This window comes from Jaculus jaculus, chromosome 6, assembly GCF_020740685.1.
Source record: "Jaculus jaculus isolate mJacJac1 chromosome 6, mJacJac1.mat.Y.cur, whole genome shotgun sequence".
Lineage (NCBI taxonomy): Eukaryota > Metazoa > Chordata > Mammalia > Rodentia > Dipodidae > Jaculus > Jaculus jaculus.
Window position 1 is genome coordinate 9615844 of NC_059107.1, and position 20507 is coordinate 9636350.

Consider the following 20507-nt stretch of genomic DNA (forward strand, 5'->3'; position numbering starts at 1 on the left):
CCCCCACTTGTCCCCAAGTGGGCAGAGCGCCCCAAGTTGCACGCCCACCCCCTCCCTCCCTCCCTCCCTTGCAGAGCCGTAGAGGCCTAGGAAATGTGCGTCGAAATTCCTGGTGGCAGTCTCACGCGCCCCCTTCCTCGTTGCCCCAGCGGTGACACTTCCGAGGGCTCGGGCCTTTGTGGCGACTTGCAGCCTGTCCCCTCCCACCCCACGACAGCGCCACCTCCGTGGCCCCCTGCGCTGGGCTCTCCACCCCGAATGCACCGAGTGGCTTGGCTCCGTGAGCTCCTGAAACAGTCACAAGCTCTCTGCGGAGCCGAACCGCTGTGACATCCCCCCCCCCACCCCGGCCCCCCTCTCCCCCGAGCCGGCGGGGCTCAGACGGGGCATGTTCCTCCTCCAGGCCCGGGCACGCATGGCCTCCTCGCCGGCGGCCGAGGCGTCGCGCAGGCGGCGGGAGAAGCGGAGGCAGCTGGACGCGCGCCGCAGCAAGTGCCGCATCCGCCTGGGCGGCCACATGGAGCAGTGGTGCTTGCTCAAGGAGCGCCTGGGCTTCTCCCTGCACTCCCAGCTGGCCAAGTTCCTGTTGGACCGGTTAGGGACCCGGGGAGGGCCTCCAGGGGAGGTGGGCATTCAGGTAGCAAGCCCCTACCCCTCTCCATGGCCCCTTCTGTTCCTTTACACCCTCGCGTTTCTCTCTTCTGCAACATGGCTTGTGTGGCACCCTGCTCCTCTCCATTAGGACATGCCCCTTAAGTATGTGGGTGCCCAGGGCTCAGGGGTGAAGAGCTTCCTGGGCTCTGACCTGACCTGCAGCCTCTCCCTCTGGCAGGTACACGTCTTCAGGCTGTGTCCTTTGTGCAGGTAGGTAGAAAGTAGATGGATGGCTCCTGGTAGGCCCAGAGGGAGAGGAGCAACAGGTAGTGGTCGTACCCCGAAACTTCCCTCCCCCAAAAGAGTTAGGTCAGAAGCCCTGAATGAGTCTGGGAACGGTGAATGTAGCTGAGGAGCCCAAGGGAGTCTGATGGGGTCGAGGCTCTGAAAAATGACAAACTGGACCTGGACTGAGGTTGCCTAAAGGTTTGGTAGGAAGACGTTATCAGTGTGGCTTTCTGCGTAAGAGGGGCTTCCAAAGCAGCCTGTTTGCTTCTCTTTACCCCTCCAGGTCCAGAACCTTTGCCCCCTAAAGGTCTGCAGTATCTGGTGCTCCTGTCTCACACCCACAGCCGCCAGTGCAGTCTAGTGCCTGGGCTTCGGGAGCCTGGAGGCCAAGATGGAGGCCTCGTGTGGGAATGTTCAGCAGGCCACACGTTCTCCTGGGAACCTTCTTTGAGCTCTACGTTTTCAGAGGTGCCCAAGCAGGACCCCCTTACACACAAGGCTGAGAGTAGCTGGTGCCCTGAGGCCAGGAAGAGGCAAGAAGAGCCTGCAGGTAGGTGAGGGAAAAGAAGGGCTGTGGAGAAATGGGAGAGAGGAAGAGAAAGGAGAGAGAGAGAGGGTCTTCAGCTACTGCAAACGAACTCCAGACGCATGCGCCACCTTGTGCATCTGGCTCATGTGGGTCCTGGGGAATCAAACCTGGGTCACTTGGCTCTGCAGGCAAGCACCCTAACCACTAAACCATCTTCTGCAGCCCAGAACCTGTTTTTAAAAATGATTTGACCTGGGTGTGGTGGCATATGCCTTTAATGCCAGCACTTGGGAGGCAGAGGTAGGAGGATTGCTGTGAGTTAGAGGCCATCCTGAGAATACCTAGTGAATTCCAGGTCAGCCTGGGCTAGAGTGAAACCCTACCAAAAAAATAAAGATCCTTTTGTTTGTGTTTTGTTTTTGGTTAATATAGGGTCTCATGCCCTAGGCTGGCCTTGAACTTTCCCCACCCTATAGGATTTCACTATAGCTCAGGCTGACTTGGAACTCACTCTGTAGTCCCAAGCTGTCCTTAAACTCACAGTGATCCTACATCTGCCTCTCAAGACCTGGAACTCAGAGCAGTCCTCTTACCTCAGCCTCTGAGTGTTGGGATAAAGGTTTTTGCCATTCAAGGCTTACTGTGTATTTATTTTATTTTACCTTTTCAAGATAGGGTCTCACAGGGCTGGAGAGATGGCTTAGTGGTTAAGCACTTGCCTGTGAAGCCTAAGGACCCCGGTTCGAGGCTTGGTTCCCCAAGTCCCACGTTAGCCAGATGCACAAGGGGGCACACGCATCTGGAGTTCATTTGCAGAGGCTGGAAGCCTTGGCGCGCCCATTCTTTCTCTCTCCCTCTATCTGTCTTTCTCTCTGTGTCTGTCGCTCTCAAATAAATAAATAAATTAATTAAAAAAAAAAAAAGATAGGGTCTCACGCCAGCCCAGGCTGACCTGGAATTCATTATGTAGTCTCAGGGTGGCCTCTAACTCACAGCGATCCTTATACCTCTGACTGAAGTTCTGGGATTAAAGGTGTGTGCCACCACACCTGGCTGTGTACTTTTTACACTTTATTTTTTTGTTGTTGATTTTTCAAGGTAGGGTCTGGAATTTACTATGTAGTCTCAGGGTGGCCTCCAACTCACAGCAATCCTCCTACCTGTGCCTCACAAGATAGGCATCCACAACCACACCCCAGAGGGTTGGGGGAGAGGGAGAGAATGCCTTCATAGCATATGAAAATGAACTCCAGAAGGATGTGTCACTTTGTGCATCTGGCTTTATGTGGGTACTGGTGAATTGAACTCAGGTCATTAGGCTTTACTGGCAAGTGCCTTAATTGTGGAACCATTTCTCCAGCCCTCATTGTGTATTTTATTTTATCTTGTTATTTATTTCAAGGTAGGGTCTTACTCTAGCCCAGGCGCTGACCTGGAATTCAGGCTGGCCTCCAACTCACAGCAGTCCTCCTCCCTCGGCCTCCCTCTTTGTGTGCCACCAAACCCAGCCTCACTGTGTACTCCCTCCCCCACCCCCCACCAAGGTAGGGTTTCCCTCTGTAGCTCTGGCTGACCTAGAATTCACTATGTAGTCTCACAGTGGCTTCAAACTCACAGCGATCCACCTACCTCTGCCTCTTGAGTGCTGGGATTAAAGGCATGTGTCACCATGCCTGTTTTTTTAAAAATTTTAATATTTTACCTTTACTTATTTATTTGATGGAGAGAAAGAGGCGGCGGGGGGGGATGGGCATGCTAGGGCCTCTAGCCATTTCAAATGTATCCCAAATGCTTGCACCACCTTGTGCATCTGGTCTTATATGGGTACTGGGGAATCAAACCTGGGTCCTTTGGCTTTGCAGTCAGGCTTCTTAACCACTAAGCCATCTCTTCAGCCCTTACAGTGTATCTTTTGTTTTATTTTACTTTATTTTAAAAATATTTTATTTTTATTTATTAATTAGAGAGAGAGAGAGAGAGAGAGAGAGAGAATGGGCACACCAGGGCCTCTAGCCACTGAAAATGAACTCCAGATGCGTGTGCCACCTTGTGCATCTTGGCTTACGTGGGATCTGGAGAATTGAACCTGGGTCCTTAGGCTTTGCTGGCGAGTGCCTTAACCACTAAGCCAGCTCTGCAGCCCTTATGTTTTATTTTTATCTTATTTTTTTCTTTTGGTTTTTCGAGGTTTGAACCATGTGACTGTCATAGTTCTAAAATACCTTTCCCACTTCAGTCACCTCAGTCCTCTTCCTTCAGTCACTAGAACTGCATCTGTCCTCATTTCTTGAGTCCAGGGCTCTTCCCTTTCCCACCCTGCTTGTGCCATCAGGTTTGGACGCCAAGCATGATGAGCGGACTCAGGAGACCAGGCTGCCCAGGTGAGAATGGGAGGCGGGGACAGGATGGACCTGCACGGATGGGGGAGTGAGGCAGCAGATGCTTAGGCCTGTCTTTCTTGGGCTTGCAGGGGAGAGGGACTCCTACCAGAGGCCTTCCCATCCCCAGGAGAGGAGCCGGATGAGGAGGAAGATGATGATGAAGATGAAGAGATGCTCAGCGATGCCAGCCCTTGGACCTACAGCTCTTCCCAAGATGAGCCAGTTGGGGTCAAGGGAGGATGCAGAGCAGGGTGCAAGGGGGAGGAGACATCTGGCTCAATAATTCACAAATATGCCAACTGGAGGGGTGGGCATGTTGCAGGAAGGGCAGGGTTCACTTTGGGGAAAGTGGAGCTGTAGGCTTTGAATTGAGGATATGGGAAGAGGTGGAAGTCGGGCTCTGGTGGAAAGCTGAGACCTGAAGCCAGGTGTAAATGGAGAGCCTGGGCTGTGTGCTGGGGTTGTTCCAGGTTTGGGATCTTGTTCATTCTGGGATTAGAACTGGACCAGGGATGGCTCAAAGCTCAGAGATAACGCTTTCCCGCTCCTCTTTACAGCAGTGAACCAGATGTCGCCATCGCCTCTCCTTCCCCCACTACCCGAACACCTGAGGAAGGAGAGAGCCCCCCAGCGCCTGCAGCTCTCTTTGCTCCTCCTGCTGCTCCGGCCTCATTAGCATCCTCACTGGCTTCCGGAGCCCCTCCACCGCCTGAAGCTGAGGTGCACTTGGAGCTCACCAGGACACCTGAAGCCTCCACAGAGCCTCAGCACACCGCAGAGCCTCAACACACCGCAGAGCCTCAACACACCATGCCTCTGGCCAGGTAACCTGATGGCCGAGACAGGGCCGGGCTCTCCTGGTCCTGGAAACCCTCTAATCCTTTGCTGCCCGTAGCCCTGGGAGTCAGGCCCAGTCTGCTGTGACCCCAGCCTGTGATGAGGACACCGCCCAGATTGGGCCCAGGAGAATCAGGTAGGGCGGGGAGCGAGGAGGGCTCGGGAGGGCCAGGAGGAGCGAGGGAGAGCAGGCAGGAGCCCTGCTCTCCATTTTCCTTCCCCAGGAAAGCTGCCAAAAGAGAGCTGATGCCTTGTGACTTCCCCGGCTGTGGAAGAATCTTCTCCAACCGGCAGTATCTGAATGTGAGGGGCACGGGTTGAGGCCTGGGTGGCCACTGGGGTTGGGAGAAGCCGAGGAAAAGCAGCCCATGGGTTGGCGTGTTGAGTGTAGCTCAGGGAAGAGTGTTAGCCACCGTGGGCAATGTACCACAAACACAAGAGTTCTTGACACGAAGGGATTTGAAGCCAGAGGACAGGGTGGACGTACAAAATGGGGCGGCTGGTAGACGAGACATAACACCAGGCCTTGGGTTCAGCGCCTCTGCCTGGCACCGCTCCTCCCACTAGACCTAAGAGAACCCCACAGACATGCCAGCACCATCCACCAGGCTCTTGTGGAGTGCTTGCAGCCAGTCCAGGAACGTGACGGGCACCGCTTTGGTCCTTCTTGTAACGTCCACGTGGAACAGGATCAGGGACTAGTCCCACTTTGTAGAGGAGGAAACTGAGGCACGCTGGAAGACTAAGCGCTGCCCAGTGCTTCCCAGCAAGAGTGTGGAGGTGCTGGCGTTCCAGGCCTGCACTGGCTGCCTCACCACAGCTAGAGGTAGGCCTAGAAGTTCCCCAGGCTCACTGCTCAAGCTTGAGGCATGGATGGGGAAATGCTCAAACCCTGCACTTAGAGCCTCCGGGCAGAGCAGCTCCTGAGTGTGGGGAAGAGCACAGACCAGCAGCAGGATGGAGCGGTGTGGGTGTACAGTGCTGGGCCCCAGAGCGACCGTGGGGCTCTTGGCTGAGAAGAGCATTAAGCAGCCAACGAGGTTTAAGTGTGTGTGGGGGGGAAGGGGAGAGAATTAGAGTGCAGGACACTGTCTACACACCCTGGTGAGCTAGCCACGGTGCACAACTGCAGTCGATAAAGAGAACAGGACTTCACTGGAAAGTCAACGTTGAAGAGCCCATTTCCAGGCTGGATATAGCTCAGTGATATGACTGCTTGCCTGCCTTGGGCCATTTTCTGGAATAGATTCCCCCAGTACTCAAAAAACAAGCAAAAAATCTCCCACTTTCTGAATCTGGCTTTATGTGGAAGCTGGGGAATTGAACCCCAGACTGGCAGGCTTACAAGTACCTTTAACCTCTGAGCCACCTCTCCAGCTCCAAAACAACCTCCCATCCACTCCAAAGGACCCTTTCCAAAGCAAATTTAGAAGAAAATTACATATTACCATGTATGAATAGCAGAGCTATTGGAAACAGATGGTTGTATGTTAGTTAATGCAGAGACGAGACTGATGCCGACAACCACATGTACCCACCCTTCAGTCTGCCCCTGACAGACATGGTTGGGTCAAGAAGGAGTGGCACCCAGAGTGGCCTTTTGTTCAGGGAACTTTGCAGACACTGGTGTGAGGGCATTCAAGGAGAGAATTTGGTGGAAGTTGGCAGCAGGACAGTTAGTGGTTGAGACTGTACGGATGTGGTACTAATCAGGATGTACCTGAGGATGAGGCCGGACAAAGTGACTAGGCAATGACAGGGATGGCTGCAGTGGTGAGGAACAGGAGGGTGACAAAGGAGCCTGCCTCCTTGGTCAGCTCAGTGGGTAGCCCTGGGGAAGGCAGCTGTCCTTTGGCCTTTTTGCCCCTAGCACCACAAGAAGTACCAGCACATCCACCAGAAGTCCTTTTGTTGCCCAGAGGCGGGCTGTGGCAAGTCTTTCAACTTTAAGAAACACCTGAAGGAGCACGTGAAGTTGCACAGTGGTGAGTGGGGGCGCTCCACCTCCCTCGGAGGGAAGGTTTACCCTGCAGTTCCTGTGTGCTGTCCTTGTAAGCTCCAGGCTGTGCTGCGTACGACCCTGAACAAGGCAGGTAGGGGACCACTGCGAGGCATCCACTCCAGTGGTGAGGCCATGGCGAGATGTGCAAGCAGGGGCAGGAAGGACATGTTGCTACAGTATGCAAGGCCCAAGGGAAGAACCGAACTAAGGGCAGCACACACGGAGGCCATGGTGGGATCTGTGTGTCGTGTTCCAGCAGTAGGGGGGATGGTAGGCTAGAAGAAGTGCCAGACCAGTTGGGATTGCACGGCTTCTACTTTGAGTCAGTAGTGTCGTGGGTGGCACAGACAGAGATGGCTGGTTTTCAAAGATAACTGTAGCCGCTGTGTGTAGAGAAGGGGTACTGCAGGGGTAAGAACTGGGTGAATGTCCGTTGGGCACCAGTGGCTGTTGTAGCCTCCTGTGGGGTGCAGATGGGGCCACTGCTGTGGGAAGCATGGATTAGCCATGGGTGGGACAGGCAGGAGACAAGATGACTCAGAAATTCCAGCTTGAGCAACTAGACATGATTTTCTGAAAACAAGGGAGAAGTGGGCTCTAGGGGAGGGGGAGGAATTTGATTTGAGATGTTAGACATCAAGATGTGAATCTGGAGTTTAGAGATGTTGGGGAGAAGCACGTCACAAGCATATGGATGGGATCAGGAATCACGGGGCTGGGGCATGCGCACAGCGTGGGGCATGTGGCCATCAGAGACAGGCTAGTTGGGAGGAAAGGACTTGAGGATGACTTACTAGACCAGAGAACAGGATGGTACTGACCAGAGGGATAAGTTGAATTGTTGGAAGGCAGCCGGAGAGGGCAGTAGGTTCAAGGCAGCCTAGAGCTTTAGTGGAAACGTGAAGATGAGCTGAGAAGTGGGGTCTTAGCTGCAGGGCTGGGAGCTCAAGGCGTACAGATGGGGAAGTCACAGGCCTGGATGATGAGGGCGACTTCTCAGGAGTGGTGGTAGCAGCCACATACTTGGCCATGTGCTCAGGGGCAAGTTGGCTGCTGGATCTGAGTGGCTGAGGTTGTGGGATGGGAGAGTACTGGAGAAAGATTCTTCTGGGTTCTACACAGTGGGAAGGGCACGTGGGGGAGCTCCTTAAAGTCTGTGGCTACAGCCGCAGAGACCATGGGGAAGGTTGTGTTCTCTCAGTACACATGTCTTCCCTCACTAGGCCAGGGGTTGAGTTTAGCCTGTGTTGGGCGTTTTGAACCAGCAGGTACCATTAAAGGCTAGGCAGGCCGAGGGAAAGGGGCAATGAGAAAGTAGTGGAACAGAGTTTGGCCTGGAACCACGGGATTGTATGAGCACAAGGCTAGAGTCAGGTTGCTTCATACTTCTGAAGTGGCAGTGTGCTTGGGCATGACCTGGGCGTGATGTCTGAGTTGGGTTGGTGGGTAAAGTGGAGGTAAGGGAACAGTTAAGCGTGCTGAATCGTAGCACTGTGGCTGACAGGTTTAAAGGACTTGGAACCAGAGCTGTGTGGCTTAAAGGGGAATGATGTGGGGACAGAAAGAAGAGACTACATGTGTTTGTTTGATGGCTAGGACTTTAGTGAGGTGTTGGGACAGGTCTGAAGGGCACCAAAAGGACAGTTTCTAATGTAGGCCCTTAGATGCAGGCTGGTGTTTAGGAAGGAGAGGGGATTGGCTCTGGCAGCCATGGCACGGAGGAGGTGGGGAGATCCCTGACCCAGTTGTCCTTGGAGCTTGGACCGAATCCTGATTTCTGGCTCCAGCTTGTATAGCTACTTGTTGCCTCATTTCTACTCACAAGGACCCAGCTTTCTAATCCTTACTTCCCCATTGACAGAGACCCACCTGTACTGGATCTCAGTACTTTGAGCCAGGGGCCAAGCAATAGTTTGATGCCCCATTTTGCACCTTACTCAGTTGTCAGGACCTATCAGGACGATTTAATAGCTGGCTTCGTGATCTGGACAACTCATTAGAATCCAAGGCCCCTGAATCCCAGTATTGGCACCTTCTGAGGGTAGGGTGGGTCAAGGAGGGACTATAGCGATGCTGGAGTGTCCCTTGTGCCCACAGACACCCGCGACTACATCTGTGAGTTCTGTGCCCGCTCGTTTCGCACTAGCAGCAACCTTGTCATCCACAGACGCATCCACACCGGAGAGAAACCTTTGCAGTGAGTGCTGGGGATATGGGCTGGACCGGGGGCTGAGGTGGGGCTCTGGGAGCAGGCAGAGGGACACAGGAAGACCCTCCTCCCCCATAGTGAAGATTGAACTTTTTCTTTCTGCCTCCAGGTGTGAAATATGTGGGTTCACTTGTCGCCAGAAGGCCTCCCTGAACTGGCACCGACGCAAGCATGCTGAGACCGTGGCCGCCTTGCGCTTTCCTTGTGAATTCTGTGGCAAGCGCTTTGAGAAACCAGACAGTGTCGCGGCACACTGCAGCAAGAGCCACCCGGCCCTGCTCCCGGCCCAGGAGCCACTTGGCTCTTTGGAGTCCTGCTCCAGCACTTCTGCACCTGAACCTTTGGGGCCCACCGAGGGGTCTAGGCCCTCTATCCCAAATGTTTCAATAAGCTCTTCTCCTCTGCCAGAGGGGCCAGACCTTAAGAACTAGTATGAGTGTGCAGGGCCCAGTAGGATAAGGCTAGGCTCTAGGAAGCCTGACTTCAGGGAAATAAACCATTGTTTTACATAAACACGTGTGGGCAAATGTTTTGGCACTTGAGATGCTGTTAGCATGTGCCAGGATGCAGCACACAGCCCTTCTCACCTGTCTTACTCAGACATCTGTGCTGTGATATGGGGTGCTGGGTCCCACTTCACAGGGGCTGGGTGGAGAGTCATGATTCTGGCCCACCTTATATTTACCAGTTACATTGTAACTGCGAAGCCCATGTATAACCCTGAAGTATGGCCTAGTGCAGAACTGAGGAGTCCACATGTGAGATGGCTGAGGCAGTGAGAGACCTGTTTCAATCTCTTCCTGAAAGCTGTGTTAGAAGCATGGTTGATGGCTGGTGGGCTTGAGTAATTGGAGTATGTGTACCACGAGTGAACTTTTATCAGTGAATCCCTTGATAAATTCATAGCAGAACAGAATGTTAGGTGGAGGAGATTTGAAAGAACTGAGCTGCTGGGTGTGTGCTTTTGAAGGTATCTTTTCCCTGGACCTGTCTTTGTCATTTCTGCCTTCTGGTTGCCAAGAGGAACAGTTCTGCTTTGCCTCAACCTCAAAGCTGCAAGGCCAGCTGAAACCATGAGTCAAAACAAATCTTCCCTCCTAAGTTGACCTTCTCAGGTATTTTGTCAGCAATGAAGAAGCACTACTGAAAATAATGAGAAATAAAGACTGAAAGAAACAGACCTTTTTTTTTTTTTTTTTTTGTTTTATAAGGTAGAGTTTTGCTCCAGCCCAGCCTGACCTAGAATTCACTATGTAGTCTCAGGCTGGCCTTGAACTCACAGTGATCCTATCCCTGCCTCCTGAGTGCTGGGATTAAAGGCATGTGCCACCATGCCAGCTAGAAACAGACTCTTGGATCACTCCAAAGTCCAAAGACAGCAGTCTCAAGTTTTGACAGTTTGACCCAAACACGTACTTTATTTCATCAAGCATAAGCTAAGTCACTGGCCAGTCGGAGGTTTCTCTTTTGCCCTTTCCCAGAGCTCTGAAACCTGCTTCTACATGGCCCCAAGCCTCTAACATCTGATGCTGTACTTGGTGTTGATAAGCTTTGGGGACCCACATGGTTTTGATCTGTGTCCCAGGGCAAAATATCTCATCTGGCCAGAGAATACTATCCTAGGAGGCACCTTGATCTTCCAGGGGAACAATGGGTGGACAGGCTGAAGGCCTTGCCTGCTGTCACATAAGACAGGTGCAGACTTGGCATGGAGCTATTCTTAACTGAGGTGAGCTATTCCACCTTCCCTGCACGTTTGATTAGTGGATGAGAAATATCTGGTAAATCCATTACCTGAAGGGGCAGGGAAGGATACAGAACGTATACAGCAGACACCAGAGCACAGCGGCAGGAACAGGATACGAATACCTAGGCTGTCTTGTTCTGGGATGGGCGTTAGGGGTCCCTGACTCCTGTGTTTACATCACAGGGACAGCCGGGAAACTATGCATAGAGGCAAGGCAGGCCAGGTGCAGCTCTAACAAATGCAGAAGGCGGCAGGTCTTCACAAAGCACCTGTTTTCTCTTTTCCTTGGGACTGTATGGGTGCTCGTTCAGCCACTTCGTGGAAACCTCAACAAGTCTCCCTTAACGGGGGCACCGAGAGGATGAGGGCAGAACCCACGGCCGCCTCAGTGACCGGGGCGGCAGTGGCTGCGGCAGTAGCCCGGGCACGTCGGTGGGACCGCTGGTGCTGGGACAGCGACCGACCGTGGCTGAAGAACTTGCCGCACTCGGAGCACTCTGCCGTCCGCTCCCCTAAGTGGGTCTTTTGGTGCAGAGCAAGCTTGGAGGCGACGCTGAAGGACTTGCCGCACTCGGCACACTTGTGCGGCTTGTGGCCTGCGTGGTTGCGCAGGTGCACGTTGAGGTTGGAGATGCACGTGAACCTCTTGCCGCAGAGCTCACAGTGATAGGGCTTCTCGCCCGTGTGCGTGCGCAGGTGTTTGGTGAGATCCGAGCGGTCTGTGAAGCCACGGCCACATTCTGGGCACGGGAAGGGCCTCTCCCCGGTGTGGCTGCGCTGGTGCACCACCAGGTCGTAGCGCTGCCCAAAGCCCTTGCCACACGTGTCACACACGTGTGGCCGCTCACCCTGGTGGCTGCGCTGGTGGCGCAGGAGCGTGGAGCTCTCGCTGAAGCAGCGCCCGCAGTCGCCGCAGGCGTAGGGCTTCTCGCCCGTGTGCGTGCGCTGGTGCCGCACCAGCGTGGCACTCTCCAGGAAGCCTTTGCCACATTCCGGGCACTTGAACGGCTTCTCGCCCGAGTGCCTCTGCAGGTGCCGGGTCAGCGTGGAGCTCTTGCCAAAGCTCTTGCCGCACACGTTGCAGCGATGCGCCTCCGGGTCGGCCGGGTCCCCGAAGCTGCGCACCACGTGCACGCGGGCGTGGTTGCGCAGCCCCGCGCTGCTGTGGAAGGCCCGCGGGCACTGCGAGCAGCGGTGCAGGGGCGCGGGCGCGGGGGCGGGGGTCTCGGGCGGGTGCGCCCGTGCCAGGTGGAAGGGCAGAGCGCTCTGTCGGAAGGAGCGGGCGCACAGCGGGCAGCGGAGGGGCTTCTCTGGTTGGTGCTGGCGGCTCCGGTGCAGCAGCAGGGCGGCCAGGTGAGGGAAGCGGCGGCCGCAGGGGCGGCACGGGTAGGCGCGCCCGCTCTTCCGGTGCGTGCCCAGGTGCAGGTCCAGGAGGCTGCTGCGGCCGAAGCTCTGGCCGCACTCGCTGCAGATGTAGAGCGTCTGGCCAGCGTGGCTCCGCTTGTGGGCACGCAGCTCGGCGGCACCGGCGCAGCGCTCGCCGCACTCCAGGCAGCGGAAGCAGTTGTCCCCGCCGTGGGCCCGCTCGTGCCGCAGCAGCACCGAGCTGTAGCGGAAACTCTTGCCGCACTCGCCGCACGAGTAGGGCCTCCCCGCCACGGCCGTCCCCAGTGCTGCCAACATGGTGTGCGCCTGCTGCCCTGCGGGTACTTCGGTTGACTGGAGGCTTGGAAATTGAAAAGTGGAGGGCAGGGCTTTGAACACGTCTAGATTTCTGGCTTGCGTCTTTTGAGGACAGGTGTTCAGGCGGCTCCAGAGGCAGCCTAGGCTCCAGCCAGGTTCAGCGGCAATGTGTGGCCAGCCGAGGCCCACCTGAGTCTGCGCTGTGAGCCCTGGGGGTGGGGGAGAGAAAGTTACTAAGGGTCCAGCACCGGCTGCAATAACTGTGCCTAGGGCTTTGGGAAAGGAAAATCTGGACTCCCTAGTCTTGTAGCTTGCTCACGCAGTCCAGCCCCAAAGCAAGCCGTAAGTCCCAGAAATAAGAAGGGTGTGTTTGTCTGCAGTGCCTGGAAAAGGAAGGAAGGAGACAGACGACACCTGTTCTGAAGAACAGGCACGTAAGGATTTGAGTGGAGGTATGTTCTGTGCTCCACCTAGATGCTTCCACACTGCTGATGAGGGGGACGGAGGGGCACAACCTGTTTTCTGGTGGACAGGGGATCCCACAAGGAAACAAGCAACTTTCTGGGTCTACTTCTAGACATACCAACACCCTCCTCTAAGACTGTCTTCCTGAGTCACCACAGTAAACCCAACCAGGTCTGGAAGGACAAAGAAAGCAATGTACAAATGGACACAGGCGCTGCCTGGGTCAAAGGCTCAACTTGACCCCACCACAGGGGCTGAGGCGTGCAGAACCTCCCACCCCTGTCCAAACGACTACTCCATATTGCTCGGAAGTTGAGGCCAGCACCTTAGGATTCAGAAACGTTGAAAAGGAAGCACGGGTAACTGACAAGCAGTCTGTTGGCAGCATTAGCCATGTGGTGTTCGTTTTCAGGAACACTGGGGAGTGGGGCATCCTCTGTAGCTCTCCATGTGTCTGCAGGTACCCTTGCCCTTCCTCTCTGCCCTAGGGACCGGAGATCTGGAAGACGGAGAACTGTTTCACGGACCCAGTCTGCTCAGCTGTGTGGCTGCGGTCACCTGGCTAGCCTCAGTACTGACTTCCCTCATGGCCTGTGGGCGTATCATCAGCCCAGATATGAAGTCCGTATTGCAGTGTAGCTCCACGTCATCCTTAGACCAGCAAGAGGGCTAACAACAGTCCCTAGTCATCTTCCTACACCACAGGGCGTCTCATTGTGAATGCCCAGCATGTTGGTGTGGAGGAAGCACATACAAGGGAGGGTGTCATCTTTTGAATGTAAATGGAACCAAACAGGGAAAAACCAACAAGAAAAAAACTGAAAACAGCAAACCTGCTGGGATAGACTGGAGCTATTGCTCCTCTCCATTCTGGGAGGGAAGCGATGCGGCGGTGGGGAGGATGAAGTATTTTCTGGAGTAATTTTTATTTTATTTAAAAAATATATTTATTTATTTATTTTATTTTGAGACAGAGTGGAAGAGTGTTAGACAGAGTGAAAGAGAGGCAGACACACAGAGGGCCAGGGTCTTTAGCCACTGTAAACAAACTCCAAACACATGCGCCGCCTTGTGCATCTGGTTGATGCGGGTACCGGGTAAAGGAACCTTGGTCTTTAGGTCTGTTTGTTTCTTTCTTTTTTCCTTCCTTCCTTTCTCTTTCTTCTTTTTTGAGGTAGGGTCCCACTTTAGCCCAGGCTGACCTGGAACTCACTGTGTAGTCTCATGCTGGCCTTCAGCTCACATTATCCTCCTACCTCTGCCTCCCAAGTGCTGAGACTAAATAAAGGTGTGCGCCACCACACCAGGCCTGGAGGAATTTTTTCAATGGGTATTTTCTACAATGAAAACCTGGGGAAAACAGTATAATGAATCACCACTCTGCCATTCATGTTGGGTGTGGGTGTGCAGGGTCTGGATGGTTTTAAACCACACACAAATTCTACTCAAAACCTGCAAAGCAGGAACGGGCGGCCTTCACAGCCACGGTGCTTTCAAAGGAAGGTCCTTAGGTCTCATCAACTGTGCTGGTGCTGGTCAGCTCAAAGGAAAGTTTGCCTTAATGAGAACAAAATCCCTGTAGACTCAGTGGCTGCTTCCAAGTGCCCACGAGTGCAATGCTCTGTTTCACTGGGGCTTCTGGGAGGTTGGCTCCTCTCAGCCCATGTTTCTGGGAAGCCACCTTCTCCTATGCCAGTGCCTTCCAGGGCATAGGCCCAATGGTAGCAAGACTAATGCACATAAATAAAGATCCATTTCCTCCTATGACTGGTATAGCGTAAGCAATCCTCTAGTGGAGGGGCAGGGTTGCATGTCTGGGTGCCAAAGGAAATCCTTCAAGTTTCTTCCTTACCTTATCCCATGTTGCAGCTTACACCAGAAGCAAAAGAGTCCATGCTTGGGGTAGAAACCTGCAAGAAAAAAATATTATAATGCTCCCAAAGAACAAGTTTTAAACCATCCTAAATATCACTGTCCTGAGGGTGAGTTTTGAAGTTATGTTGCCAAATTTCTTTTTACATAGGGATAAGATTCAAAACAGGGAGATTGGAAAGAAAGGGGGTAATCACATGTAAATTAGCAAAAAGTTCTAATTGTTGAATACTTTACAGAGCTTTTTAAGCATTTAATACTTACAAATACTAATTAAACTAATAAAAATTAATTAAAAAACAGGTACTGGGCTGGAGAGATGGCTTAGCGGTTAAGCACTTGCCTGTGAAGCCTAAGGACCCCGGTTCGAGGCTCGGTTCCCCAGGTCCCACGTTAGCCAGATGCACAAGGGGGCGCACGCGTCTGGAGTTCGTTTGCAGAGGCTGGAAGCCCTGGCGTGCCCATTCTCTCTCCCTCTATCTGTCTTTCTCTCTGTGTCTGTCGCTCTCAAATAAATAAATTAAAAAAAAAAAACAAAAAAAAAACAGGTACTAAGAAAATAAGCTAGTTGAAAAATTACCAGTAACATACCAGTTACATACTGTAGGTATTTCTTTTATGATCCTCCTGCCTCTACTTCCCAAGCACTGCGGATCAAACTTAGCGTCTTGTGTGTGCTAGGCAAGCAAGCGCTCTACCAACTACGCTAAACCCACAGCACATCCCATCCTACCTACGCCACAACTGCAAATCAGGAGTGTTCAAGTCAGCCATGATTTATTCTAACTGCTCAGGGGCTGAGGAGATGGCGCAGTAGTCAAAGGAGTTTGCCTGCAAAGTGCCAGCACAGGTTCAATTTCCCAGCACCTGCATACAGTAGTAGTACAAGCATGGGCAGCTGAGGTTCAACTGTACTCCTCCTTATTTCAAAGTCTTAGCAAGAAAAAAATAATGCAAACTAACTCACCAACAATTTTGGAGGCGGGGAATGTAGCTTAGGGGCAGTGATTTCCTGGTATGCACAAGGCCCTGGTTCAATTCCTAGGACCACAAGCACCTAAGATTAATGTTGATTGTATGTCGACATAAAAATATTTTTGGGGGGCTGGGGAGATGGCTTAGCGGTTAAGCGCTTGCCTGTGAAGCCTAAGGACCCCGGTTCAAGGCTTGATTCCCCAGGACCCATGTTAGCCTGATGCGCAAGGGGGCGCACACGTCTGGAGTTTGTTTGTAGTGGCTGGAGGCCCTGGTGCGCCCATTCTCTCTCTCTCTCTCCCTCTTTCTCTCTCTCAAATAAATAAATAAAAAACAAAAAAAAATTTAAAAATAATTTGGGGGCTGAAGAGATGGTTTAGTGGTTAAGGCATTTGCCTATGAAGCCAAAGGACCCAGATTTGATTCCCCAGGACTCACGTAAGCCAGATGCAGAGGGGCACATGCATCGCTGGAGTTGTTTTGCAGTGGCTACAGGCCCTGGTGTGCCCATTCTGTCTGTTTCTCTTCTCTCTCTGCTTGCAAATAAATAAATATTTAAAAAAAAATCTTGGGTTGGGACTGGGGAGACAGCTGTGGTTAAAGGAGCTTGCTTGCAAAGCCTGTAGGTCTAGATTTGATTCTCCAATAACTATGTAAAGCCAGATGTACAAAATAGCACACATTTGCAGTAGCGAGAGATTCTGGCATGACCATTCTCTCTCTCACTCCCAAACCAATAAAAATAGTTTGGGGTAAATAAAACATGTTAAAATATCATACACAAGTAACAATTTAAAAAAATTTAAAGGGGTTGAGGCCTGGGAAATGGCTCAGTGGTTAAAGCACTTGCTTGCAGAGATGGCTGCTCTGGGTTCAGTTCCCCAGGCCACATGTAAGCCTGATGTAAAAAGTGGTTTACATGTTGAGCAAGAGACGTGAGCTCACATAAACACAAGAACCTTTGGAATGTATTAACTTGGACCATTAGTTTCCACCAACTCAAAAGCTAAGTATGTTATCAGATTAGAAGGCTGAGGAGATACACAGATGCACAATGAATGTTATCCAATAGCATCTGAATTGGTCACTCATTTATATTTGGTTTCAAACAAGCTATCTGGTTAAAGACATTTGCTTGCACAGCCTGATGGCCCAGGTTTGAGTCTCCAGGACCCCATGTAAAGCCAGATGCATAATGTTGTGTCATATGAATTGGTCACTCATATTTTGTTCTGAACACTCTCTGGAGAACTGTGTTTTGTGTGGACAATTTTGGAGCCCAATGTGATGAGGCCCCAAGAATGATCTTTCACTGGAGATGTCACCTTGGAATGGCATCAGGTACCAGAATGGACCATTTGTTCCCAAGGTTGGAGAGTTTTATTCTGGGCCCCTGCCTTTCTCTTGAGTTAGGGTCCATCATTCTGAACTGCTGCACAATTTCTTACTTTAGAGCATTTGCCAGAACCCTAATGTGCCTTCTCTCCCACAATTCCTCCAATATCTGCTTTCTGGGGGTAATTACTTTCACCTTCACCTCTGCTTACTACAATCATGCCCCCTTTATTTTGGAATGTCCATGAGCACAAATATACCAAAGAGGCACTGGGGAGGCAGAAGTAAGAGGATCACTGTGAGTTCAAGGACAGCCTGAGATTACAAAGTGAATTCCAGGTCAGCCTAGGCTACAGTGAGACCCTACCTTGAAAAACAAACAAAAAGATAGCAAAGGGGCTGAGGATATGGCTCAGTGGATAATGTGCTCACTATTCAAGCTGGAGTATCTGAACTTGACCCCCATATTCCGTGTAAAAAGCCAGACGCTGTGGTGGACTTTGGTATTCCCAGCATACTGATGCTGGTTAGTGATGAGAAGAGAGGCAGAGACAGGAGAAATGTCCTGGAAGCTTGAGGCAAGCCCAGAAAAGAATAGCAGAACAAGAATCCAGAGTCAGCTGGGCGCATGACTTTAATCCCAGCACTCAGGAGGCAGAGGGAGGAGGACCTTCAAGGCCACCCTGAGACTACATAGTGAATTCCAGGTCAGCCTGAGATAGAGTGAGACCCTATCTCCAAACCGCCCCCGTCCCCCCCCCCCCAAAAATCCAGTGATGGGGTTGGAGAGGGATGGTTTAGTGGTTAAGGCATTTGCCTACAAAGCCTAAGGACCCAGATTCTATTCCCCAGTACCCACGTAAGCCAAATGCACAAGGGGGGGGGGGGCGCCTGCATCTGGAGTTCGATTGCAGTGCCTACAGGCCCTGGCATGCCATTCTATCTGCCTCTCTCTTTCTCTAAAAATAAATACATAAGAATCCAGAATGAGAAGCCCTGCCTCAAATGAGGCACACAGGTGAGTACTCACCTAAGTTGTCCACTGACCTCCACATAAGCACAGATCCCCTGACCTCACATAAAAATGCTGGGAAGCAGAGATGGGCAGATCCTTAAAGGAGGAAGGGTGGGGTGTTCACTGGCCAGCTAGTCTGGCCTAAATGGAGAGCTCCAGGGGAATCCAGCCTCAATGAGGTGGACAGCATCCTAGAGAGAGACCCTGAGGATGTCTTTTTGCCTCCACATTCATGCACACATACATATACATGGACACACATACAAACCAAGAAAAAAATTTTTGGGTTAAAAAAGATTCATAGCCAGGTGTGGTAGTGCACGTCTTTAATCCCAGCATTTGGGAGGCAGAGGTAGGAGGATCACTGTGAGTTTGAGGCCACCCTGAGACTACATAGTGAAGTCCAGGTCAGCCTGGGCTAGAGCAAGACCCTACTTCAACAAAACAAAACAAAAAAGCTAGATAGCCAGGTGTGGTAGCATATGTCTTTAATTCCAGCACTCTAGAGGCAGAAGTAGGAGGATCACTGTGAGTTCAAGGCCAGCCAGAGACTACATAGTGAACTCCAGGCCAGCCTGGGCTAGAGTGAGACCCTACTTTGAAAAACCAACCAACCAAACAAAAAAAGCTAAATATAAAGACCATGAGAGGGGACCATGTAAATATTCTGGATATGAATGTCTTAATGCAAAATTTGTTTTCCCATTGGGTTCACATATCAGGAAGCTGCTGCCTTAGTCGTGGGAAAAATTCTACTACAAAGAAGTGTTCCAGCCCGGGCAGTGAGCATGCTTGTCATCTCAACACTTGGGAGGTGGAAGCAGGAGGAGGAGGTGTTTAAAGCCATTCTCACATTTCAAGTTGAGGCCAGCCTGGGATACATGAGAACCAGTGCTTTGGTGTTTTTTTTTTTTTGGTTAAAATGTCTTCCCCCTTCTTGTTATTTGGACAGGTTCTCATAGCTAGGCTATACTCAAATTTGCCACAAAGTAGCCGAAGATGACCTTGAACTCCTGATCCTCCTACCTCTACCTCCCCAGGTGCCGGGGTTATAGGTATGTGCACCATGCCCATCGTCATCGTGATTATCTTTTGACATAACACTTCTACTATTACATGTCCGATACAGAGGGCAGTGAAATAAAATTCAAGATTTGGATCATGGTGGCTACTGATATTAATATAATCCAGGAACTTGTTTCTTAATGGCTTTAGCAACTATTTCAACTGAAACTACTTTCTTGTCTTCTCATCTCCATCTCATCTTTATCATTTAACATTTGGGCCCATTATAGTGGCAACAAGCATGTAACTTCAGCATTTGCAAGGCTCAGGCAGGAGGATTGGTGTTAGTTGTAGGTCAGCCTGGGTTCTGGTGTGAGGTCCTGTTTTACCCCCCTTCCTACAACCCAAGAAGAAAATCTGGCGCTGTATGCACGAAGTGCATTACTTGGCCAGCAGGGAAAAATGGGACCTGAAATCGCCAGGAAAAGAGACAACTATGTTTAAGACTCCATAGATGGATAAGAACTTCTAGAACGAACAGCAGAGACCTCCCCACTTCTGCTGTAACACCCGTATGTCCTGATGTCCCTACCGATTACTTGGTTGCTTATCGATTTATTGTTTACTTCTGTGACCATAAACTTCATGTAATCCTTTCACGGGGGTGACAGGTCATTTAAGTTGACCTAAATCCAGGGCCAGAGACACGGCCACTAAAGTTTGGCTCAGAATAGTTTCTGTTACTCTCTCCGCAGCGAGAGCTGTGTTTTTCTGCTGATAAACCCGTTTAGGGGAACCACAGAGGCCTGCATCCAAAGGCTGCGTCTCCCTTGACTAACTGCGCGACCTTGAAGAGTACTCAGGCTGCTCGACCCTGCTGCCTGGGGAAACTCGGTAAACGGAAGCTACCGAAGAGTCACACGAGAAACGGGGAACGCCTAAGCACCCCTCAGCCTGAGAACAGAGTTCCGCCGCGCAGCAGGACCCAAGTCTGCAGGCAAGTCCGTCCTCCGGCAGACCACGTACAAGACCTTCGCGCCCCCGCGGCAGTCGTTAGCTTGCGAGGCCTTTCCGGGCTTCCCCGCTCCGCCCCCGAAACTCCTCTCCACGCCGCTGGCGGAGGGGTGGGTCGTTCACCTCGGGGCTCGGTTAAGGGGAGCGCTGACCTGACGCGGCTGCACCGCCCGACTCGCGGCCGCAACCGGGATGGCCCGGGAGGAGGAGGAGGAGGAGGAGGAGGAGGAGGAGGAGGCCCGGTGCGCAGGCGCGGTGAGCGGCGCCCCGCCGCGCATGCGCGCCGCTCGCGGCACCCCGTGGAGCAGCGCCCCGCCGCGCATGCGCGCCGCTCGCGGCCCCGGGGGCCTCCCTGCCACGGCCGCCGAGAGCCGGACGGAGGGAGCCGGCGACTGCCGCGGCCGCCGGGGCGCACCCCGCCCGACCGCCCGCCCTTCCTTCCGTCCGCCCTCCGGGCCGCTCACCGGTCGCCGGCGGGATCCTCCCTCGCGGGGGCCGTGGACAGACAGCCAGGCCGGCCGGCCGTCTCCTCGCGCTCCGAGGCCAGCCGGCGCAG

At 52.5% G+C, this 20507-nt stretch overlaps 2 protein-coding genes across 5 annotated transcripts; one reads left to right on the forward strand and one right to left on the reverse strand.

Moving 5' to 3' along the window:
* Positions 1 to 415: 415 nt before the first annotated feature.
* On the forward strand, positions 416 to 10020 carry Znf692 (zinc finger protein 692). 2 transcript variants are annotated; one of them, XM_045153654.1, is made up of 11 exons: positions 416 to 594; positions 833 to 864; positions 1166 to 1432; positions 3744 to 3792; positions 3882 to 4010; positions 4350 to 4616; positions 4688 to 4765; positions 4854 to 4932; positions 6500 to 6614; positions 8729 to 8828; positions 8950 to 10020. In XM_045153654.1, exons 1-11 carry the CDS (start codon positions 416 to 418, stop codon positions 9269 to 9271), a joined length of 1617 nt encoding a protein of 538 aa, XP_045009589.1. In that variant the 3' UTR covers positions 9272 to 10020. The 2 variants fall into 2 exon arrangements, with proteins under 2 accessions (XP_045009589.1, XP_045009590.1); XM_045153655.1 differs by lacking the exon at positions 833 to 864 and having other exon boundaries at positions 469 to 594.
* Positions 10021 to 10238: 218 nt separating this feature from the next.
* On the reverse strand, positions 10239 to 20507 carry Znf672 (zinc finger protein 672). 3 transcript variants are annotated; one of them, XM_045153695.1, is made up of 4 exons: positions 20104 to 20132; positions 15575 to 15648; positions 14588 to 14645; positions 10239 to 12479 (listed from the first exon to the last, which is right to left on the reverse strand). In XM_045153695.1, exon 4 carries the CDS (start codon positions 12268 to 12270, stop codon positions 10915 to 10917), a length of 1356 nt encoding a protein of 451 aa, XP_045009630.1. In that variant the 5' UTR covers positions 12271 to 12479; positions 14588 to 14645; positions 15575 to 15648; positions 20104 to 20132; the 3' UTR covers positions 10239 to 10914. The 3 variants fall into 3 exon arrangements, with proteins under 3 accessions (XP_045009630.1, XP_045009628.1, XP_045009629.1); XM_045153693.1 differs by lacking the exons at positions 15575 to 15648; positions 20104 to 20132 and adding an exon at positions 20416 to 20507; XM_045153694.1 differs by lacking the exon at positions 15575 to 15648 and having other exon boundaries at positions 20104 to 20168.